This window comes from Engystomops pustulosus, chromosome 6, assembly GCF_040894005.1.
Source record: "Engystomops pustulosus chromosome 6, aEngPut4.maternal, whole genome shotgun sequence".
NCBI classification, from domain to species: Eukaryota; Metazoa; Chordata; class Amphibia; order Anura; family Leptodactylidae; genus Engystomops; species Engystomops pustulosus.
In genome coordinates, this window is record NC_092416.1 from 50,366,234 (window position 1) to 50,375,087 (window position 8,854).

The 8,854-nt window shown below is 45.2% G+C and overlaps 1 protein-coding gene across 4 annotated transcripts; it reads left to right on the forward strand.

Annotated features, from left to right (window-relative positions):
* Window positions 1–24: 24 nt before the first annotated feature.
* Window positions 25–7,499, forward strand: CPTP (ceramide-1-phosphate transfer protein). Of its 4 annotated transcripts, none has more exons than XM_072156033.1 (3): window positions 25–198; window positions 3,421–3,597; window positions 6,017–7,499. In XM_072156033.1, the coding sequence occupies exons 2-3, from the start codon at window positions 3,473–3,475 to the stop codon at window positions 6,537–6,539; spliced, it is 648 nt and encodes a 215-aa protein (XP_072012134.1). In that variant the 5' UTR covers window positions 25–198; window positions 3,421–3,472; the 3' UTR covers window positions 6,540–7,499. The 4 variants fall into 4 exon arrangements, with proteins under 4 accessions (XP_072012134.1, XP_072012136.1, XP_072012138.1 ...); XM_072156035.1 differs by having other exon boundaries at window positions 25–194; XM_072156037.1 differs by having other exon boundaries at window positions 31–158.
* Window positions 7,500–8,854: the final 1,355 nt, after the last annotated feature.

Below are 8,854 nucleotides of genomic sequence, written 5' to 3' on the forward strand. Positions count from 1 at the left end.
GGCGTCACTAAAAGAGGAAGTTGTTGGTGATGTCATCTCCCTCTGCGTCTGCTTATTGGGAGTAGGAGGTGTGGAGGAGAGAGGGCGCTGCGGTGATTGGATGGAAGGCTTATGATGGGCGGGACGAGTCTGGAGATGTGTGTGGAGGATGAAGACAGGTTAGTGTGGAGCTGATAGGTGACGTGATAGGACAAGTAGGTGAGTGTCTTCGTATATGCCTGATCTTCTATACACCACAGGGAATACTGGCAGGGACTACATAATACATACATACATACATACATACATACATACATCTCGTCCCTTCTATACACAATGCTTTCTACCACCAGGATGAGGGACTGTAAACTAAGCACACTGACATATCTTCTGGCAGGATCTGCTCTTCTTTTAGTGTCTTAAAGGAAACCTACCAGTTAGAATGGTAGGGGTAAGCAGTAAGTACCGAGCATTTCCTATGTAGGCGTGCGCACGCAGCGCCGAAGCCTCTTCTGCTCTAAAGTTTAAAAGGTGTTAAAACAACAATACAGCGGTTAATAACACTAACGAAAGTAAGTACCGGCACCAGCTCACCCTGAGCTGGTGCTCGGTACTTACTGCTTACCCCTACCATTCTAACTGGTAGGTTTCCTTTAAGCCTCTGCTTTTACAAAACATTTTTTAAAATTTTATGCAAATGAGCCCGAGGGGCTCCCGGCTCCATTGACCTCTATTGAGCCTGGAGCTGTTCATTCTCATTTGCGTATATATATATATATATATATATATATATATATATATATATATATATATATATATATGTTTTGTAAAATAAAAAAACAGGGCTTAAAAAGCCAGAGGGGGCACACACCAGTATGTTTGGTTTACAATCCTACATCCTGGTTGTAGTTTTCCTTCAAAGGAAACCTACCACTGCTGATGGTAGGTATTAGATGTAAACACTGGGCACCAGCTCAGGGTGAACTGGTGGCGGAGCTTACCTTAGCTAGTGTTTTAAACCGCTATATCGCGGTTTAAACACATTTTGATTTACAGCTTCGGCGCTGCTCGCGCCTCCATAGGAAGTGCCAGAGGCGTCACGCGCAGCGCCGAAGCTACCTCGGGGCTGTAAATCAAAATGTGTTTAAACCGCGATATAGCGGTTTAAAACACTAGCAAAGGTAAGCTGTGTTTACATCTAATACCTACCATCAGAAGTGGTGGGTTTCCTTTAAAGGCATTGTGCTGTAACAGATACTTCTCCCCTATCTCATAGAGATCACTGGGACTTTCAAAGTTGTTGAAAACTGGTGTCTAAAAGCCCCCTGGATGTCCCATTCTGTTTAGGGCAGAGGTGTACAGCCGTCACTTCTATAGGGCTTCTTTAGGACTAACAGGGCAGGTGTTTGGACATCTCATAGAAGTGAATACGACGAGGCTGTGAGACTCTGGTCAGACCCCCACTGTCTGTTAAAGGGGTTGTACCAAGTGAGCAAGTTATTTCCTATGTGATGGATCAGAGATAACAAGCTGATCAGTGAAGGTCCAACTGCTGGGGGAGAACAGTACCCAGCAATAGCGAGAATAGGGGTCCCTCGCATGCATCCTGCCTCTACATCCATACTATGGGACTGTCAGAAATAGCAGAGCACAATGCTCTGGTGTTTCTGACATCCATATAGATAGTCAATCGGAGTGCCGGGATAGCTGAGCGCTGTGCTCTGCAATTTCCAACACTCCCATACTTTTGAATTGGGGCAGCATGTTTGTCCTGCCGCTCCACCCATTGCTGAGAACAGCACTCTAGTTTTCGAGCTGCCCTGTCCTTGTGATCGCTGGGGGTCCCAGCTGTCAGACCCACACTGATTAAGTTGTTATCCAGTGGATAGGCAATAACTTGATACAACCACTTTAAGACTGCAACACATGGCAGAAACACGGGGCTTCTCCTCAGAATTCTGCTATAGACAGATTTTTATAAATAGTATTTTTGCTGTGTGACCACATTCTGAGGCCCAATTGGTCCACATTCTATTTTAATTTGAAGTGGCACAAAATGTAAAGTTTTTTTCCCTTCTATTTTGCCTTCTCTATGTTTTTTTTTTTTTTTGCTGCAATTGTTCCTTGTTATCAGCCTTTTATAGCCGTAGAAATCCTGCCTGGTGTAAGCTCCCCTGGTATAGCTTATGGGTAGTTTAGGAGGATATACCGCTTCCAATAGTTGTGAGTTGGGTTTTTTATGCAGCTCTTTTTCTAACCTGATGATCTTTACAGTCTGGGTGGTTGAGCAGGTCTCGCTGACCTGTCTCCTCCTCCGCCTGTAGAGCTGACAACTTTTGGGGAGTGTCTCCAGCGTGTGATCCTGTTTGCTTACATTGCCTGCCCTGTCTGGAAACGTGGCAAACTTTACCCTCAACTACAATCAATAACTGTAGATTGTCACTAACAGGCGGAGTGACTGCTGCCAGCCACCGGTCACCTCACTAATGATTAATATTATCAGATATACAGGTTACGGGGACTGTAGTCATAAGGCAGGAAGATTCGGCATTACCAGCATTCTATCATAGGTAATCCCTTTTTATGCTCAATTCAGAACAGCGCCACCATAGGTGAATAGAAGCATTACACAGTGGTCATTGGATTGTGTTCTCTCTTTGTTTGGTGAGTACATTCAGTGCAGTACATATAAGCTATCTATCAGTCTAGAAGCTTGTGACTCGCTAAACAGATACCACTGAGCAAAAGAGACATGCTGTCCCCCACTCTTGACCCGGTGACCTCTGTCCTCTGCTCCGCACTGGCCCATGTCATATCACATCTCCTGGCCTATGGTTTACTACTCTGCAGAAGCCACTAGTCTCTCCCACTTCTCCCTCAGAATGAGTTACCATATCTCATCCTATCACAAAACAAAGTATTAGGATTCTTACAACCTCACCTGGATTACCCACTTTCTTCCCATGTGGGGGAGGGGGGGTGTCAAACGATTGTTACAATGAGATTTCCAATATCTCTTTTAGTTGCAATATCTTTTTGTTCACACAAACAACATCAGGGAAGGTTTCCTATGATGCACAAGAATCTATAGATTTATTTTTTTGTAACTACCAGGGCTACTGGCTCTTCAGATCCCAGTGTCTCTCTGGGGTATAGAATCATGTAGTATCTGGACCTACTTTTCACCTGCTTTCCATACTGTATCCCAGTTGTCAGCGCTCGTGCTCCGGTTACAGCTTTCTCTTCAGTTTCCCAGTGTCTGGTAAATATGTACTCAGAGCCATGTGATGCTTGACTTCTCCTGAACAAAACGTAAGCTGTTGGAAGAAAGCTTCCAGGATCCTGCAGGATGTACATGTAGTGTGATCAGAGAGCTGTGCAGAACATGTTATCTCCAAATAACCAAGGTTGGGTAATGTTTATGGATATTTCCCAATACAGATCACCTGGAGGAGCTGGAGACTGCTCAGGATTATTATAAGGGAGACCCGACATGTCTACTACAGAAGAGAAGTTCTCTCTCCGGGAGGTCCTGGTCAGCTTCAAGTCTTGCTTGGTAGACGATGATCAAGATGTCCTTGTAGAGCATTATCTAGATGGATGGAAGGGACTGGTCAGGTGAGTCTGTGAAATGCTCACAAATAATAGTTGTGTCCAACTGGAGTGGGGGAATACTGGGAGTCACTATCCCCAGGAAGGTATTCCCACTTAAGTAGGTGGCTACATACAAGAAAAAGACAGGGGAACCGAATAGAGGATAACAATCGGATCAGTGAGAGTCCCACCAATCCTGAGAATGGGGCTCCTGTTCTTAGTAGGGGGGTACAGTGCAGTTTGATCATGTGTCTTGCCACTTAATTCAGTAGTAGAGCATTGGAAGTTGCAGAAGGGTCCCTTATCTCTTGCACTTCTATTGCAAGTGAGTACCAGAGAGAGCCCAGCGCTGTGCTCAGAAATTTACTACATTCCCATACTATGGAAAGGAGCGGCGGGACACAAGCTGATCCTACTGCTCCACCTATTATTGACAATGGGACCCCATTCTCTGGGTTACTTGGGGTCAGAGGTCGCACTAACATTTTTCCCAAAGGGTAAAAATACTCCTCTTACTATATTTGAGGAGGAGTATGAAAATTTCGGTAATACATATAACTAAATAATATATAATAGCCGTATATAATGTTAATAGACGCGATTTATATTTAAAAAAAAATCATCTGTCTGATCACCACGCACACACACACACAGCAGCCTCACACACACAGCAGCCTCACACACACAGCAGCCTCACACACACAGCAGCCTCACACACACAGCAGCCTCACACACACAGCAGCCTCACACACACAGCAGCCTCACACACACAGCAGCCTCACACACACAGCAGCCTCACACACACAGCAGCCTCACACACACAGCAGCCTCACACACACAGCAGCCTCACACACACAGCAGCCTCACACACACACAGCAGCCTCACACACACACAGCAGCCTCACACACACACAGCAGCCTCACACACACACAGCAGCCTCACACACACACAGCAGCCTCACACACACACAGCAGCCTCACACACACACAGCAGCCTCACACACACACAGCAGCCTCACACACACACAGCAGCCTCACACACACAGCAGCCTCACACACACAGCAGCCTCACACACACAGCAGCCTCACACACACAGCAGCCTCACACACACAGCAGCCTCACACACACAGCAGCCTCACACACACAGCAGCCTCACACACACAGCAGCCTCACACACACAGCAGCCTCACACACACAGCAGCCTCACACACACAGCAGCCTCACACACACAGCAGCCTCACACACACTCACCACACACACACTCGCACAGCGCACACTCACCACACACACACACTCGCACAGCGCACACTCACCACACACACGCAGCACACACACAGAGTGCAGTGTACCTCCGACCGCGGCTCGCACTCACCCGGCACTTCTCTCAGGTCCCGCCGGGATCACATAACCGCTGGCCGCTGCTGCGGGCATTGAGAGCTGGAGCAGCAGCATCGCGGCCCACATGTCTTCCACGGGGTCGGGGCTCACAAATCCCACACATCTCCGCATCCTGCTGAGCGGCCCAGCGCGCGCTGTGATCGTGCTACTGACATTCCCCTCCTTTGCAGCGTGCGCTGGGCCGCTCAGCCTGCGCGCTACACGGAATAATTGCCAAGCGTATCTTTACGCATGGCAATTATTTTGGGGGGGTAATAGCGCCTCATCACGCGTTAATGCGACCTCTGCTTGGGGTCCCTTGTTCTCTTGATTAGTGGGGTAATGAGGATAGGGGATAACTTGCAAATTTTGTAAAACCCCATTAAAATAAAGATTGTCAGACATAAATTGAAAAGACCCATATAGCATGTATTGCAGACAGAATATTATTCCTTTAAACTGTATCTTTTTTAGGAAATCTAGTATCAGAATCCAGCATTGATAAACCAGGGACACTTAGTCCAGGGACCGTGACTGTGTAATATTCTTATATTTGTTATCAGTGGCATCATGAGCTAGAGTCCCCTTCTATGCTGTGGATTCACAGGCTGTTACACTGTCTCCCCCTCAGCACTTCCTCTTTTCCCTCTCCCTGAAGTAATCGCACTGCAGCAGAGGAATCTTCAGCAGAAAGTGGGAGGGGGAGTTGCTCCTTGATTACTGTAACAGCTTGTCAATCTCCAATGAGTCCTGCTGGGGTTTTCTATGTTCTTTAATCAGGAATCCTACTCCAAACCATATTATCTTAAATATTGCAGCAAGCAGCTTCTCTCCCTTATGAGATCATTACCGACAAGTTCATTTTAACTCTATGTGGGTGGATTAGTTTACAGAGTTTTATGGTTGTCCTGTCACAGCAAGTTATCACCCATCTACAGAATAACATGTTTTTACTGGACAACCGGTTTAATTTCCATGCTATTAAAATGAATCGTAGGTTCCAAATTGTGTTAGAGTTTGACATTTGTTCAGCTTTAATCTGGTTAACCCTTTTCTTTTACTTAGGTTTATGAACAGCCTTGGAACAATCTTTTCCTTTGTTTCAAAAGATGCAGTAAACAAAATTCAGATAATGGAAAATTATCTAAAAGGGGAACATGGAGAAAGGTATCGGACCCTCCAGTCCATGGTAGAGTATGAGCTCAGTTCCAACTTGGTGGATCTAACAAAAAGAGGGAGTCACCCGGAGTCAGGGTGCCGCACCATATTACGATTGCATCGAGCCTTGCGCTGGCTACAACTATTTCTTGAGAAGTTAAGAACAAGTACAGAAGACAGTAAGACTTCTACTTTATGTACGGAGGCCTACAATGCCTCTCTAGCCAACCATCACCCTTGGATTATACGGAAAACGGCAACTGTTGCTTTCCTTGCTCTTCCAGTACGTAACACGTTCTTTGAAGTGATGAATGTTGGGACAACAGAAGATGTGGTAGACATGCTCGGAGAAGCCATGCCATATGTTTCCAATGTCTATGATTTAACCCAAGAACTGTACTCTCAACACAACCTTCTAGATCTACCTTGAATATTCTATATCAAGTGTATTCCAATGGTAATCTCGACGACGGACACCATGGTATTACTGTTACCAATATATAAACTAGATCATTTTGCTGTAGACCCAACTACTTAAGGGGGTGAAGCAGCCAAAGTGTGTTTTAATAGATCTATCTATAATTTCACATAATGAAGGTCTGACACAATAGATCCATCCAAAAAAAACCTCATATACATCACTAAACGTAGATTATAGATCTGTTGGCTGAACAGATAGATTGGCTCACCGCTATCCTTGATATACTGTGTGCCAAGTATGCATGTGCCCTAAGTGGATTGAGAAGAGAATCCTTGACCAGGAGGATTCCCAGAACAAGAAGTATTAGACAAAACTACCCAATCATTATCTTCTCTACCCTCTGGGGAGAGTCATGAGGCCTCCTAACACATTGGGAAAGATTCATTAGACTTGTGTTTATAACGCTTGTCTGAAAACTCCCTCCCCATTTTGATGAAAATGCGCAAATTACCCTATTTCCAAACTTTAGACCAGATCGAAACTGGCTGAATTTTTTTACTGTAGTCTATAGTAAATGTGTTTGGCCTGCTCCCTGATGGTCTCCACCCCAACACAACCATAGTGGCGTGCGGGTCGGAGAAACTCTGAAACCGGCATGGAGAGGTTTGATTAATATGGATTCTCCACTGTAACCAATGAGACAGCCACATTCCTGCTTTATAGGCTGACATGATGTATGAAAGGACCAAAGATCGGAAAGTTTTTGTTTATGCATAATAATGGATAATTATGTATACAATGCAGAGGACAGGTTTGTCTTCTATCTACATTGCTGCAGAGAGCGGTCATGTCAAAAGCTATCTTGTCACTATTAAAATGTTGTATCCATTATTATTGTACAGAATGTTGCTCCTAGCCACTCTTTCCATGACCAATATACCTGCAATTAAAATTATTGTTGAAGCTGGATTTAGAAGTTTTCTCAAACTATGAAGCTTTACACTTGTTTGTGTCTTTATCATTAAAATCTCACCAAGATACAAATCAATTACTCAAGGTAAAGTATTTGCCCCACCAATGTAACTTAATAGATTTGAAACAAATCCACTAAAAAATTTTTTCAAAAACCAACAACCCTGTAATATAGTTTATATTCTGTAACCAGTGTGGTATAGCTCCTGCACCATAGTGCTTTGCGATTTTAGGAGACACATTCGCAACCAATAGTCTTATGGAGATCTGTGCATAGTTGTCAGCAGATCATAAAACTTGTATCCTGGTTATGCCATAATTTTTTCCCTTCCTCGCAACGGCACCACAAGAGAGACTGGGATCCGTCCTCCAAGGACAGGAAACCTGAGCATAAAAAGAGGCTCCTCCTACTCCTCAGTTTTGGCTGCCTGTCCTTGGAAGGAGACCTGGGCAAGACTTGATGAAGGTGCCCCTGCTGTGTCTCACTAACCCTTTTTTTTTGCCAGGAGGAGTGTGGGACGCCGTGAGTGTAATCCTCCGGTGTGAGGATGGAGTTTGGTGTTTTCGGGATGGCTGCTTCCCTCCTTTTGTATGCCAAGTCGCGACAGATGGTTTCCATAAGAGTCGGCAGCTGCCGGCAGACGGAGCAAGTCAGCCGCAAGTGCCGGAAGTGATGCATATTTTCATTTCCGTTATTGGATCTCTGGTCTCCGAAGAGGCGCACGGAGAAGGAAAAAGCCAGGGGGAACTCATGGTGCACTGTCCCCCTGAGTTGGTCCTACATAGTCTGTTTAACAATTTAAAAAAGACTCTTTACTGTTCCTCACTGATTCCTGGCGGGAAATTTAAACAGGAAGAGTACAGTGCAGTATGCTGTCCTGAGATCAGCTGTGCAGTATGGCAGACAAACCTGACCTCAATGAAAAACACCCAGGACGCCAGCCCCAGTAACTATACTGCAAAGCGGGGAGAATAATATATATATATTAGTTATACAGTGGTTAATGGGGTTGTTGTTTGCAAATCTTGGGGAAAAGAGGGGCCTAAGAAGGCGACTCGTAAGACACTCCATAGAGAATGCAGAATTTGTGGTCATAAACTTCCCACCGGTTATGAAAAAGCCACTTTTTCATAGCTGTATTGGCAAAACCTTAACCGAAGAATCTTCCATTTTGATGGAGCCGTTAAGAAATGTGGTTAGGGAAGAGGCTCAAGGGCTAAGGAAGTGTCAATTCCTAACCCACTCCCTCTCACGCAGGAGCAGCCAGGTACCTCTGCCGCGGGATATGTTATGGAGAGGTCAGGATCGGAGGGAGGTGTAGCCTCTGTTAGGGAATAAGGCTCCTTGACCT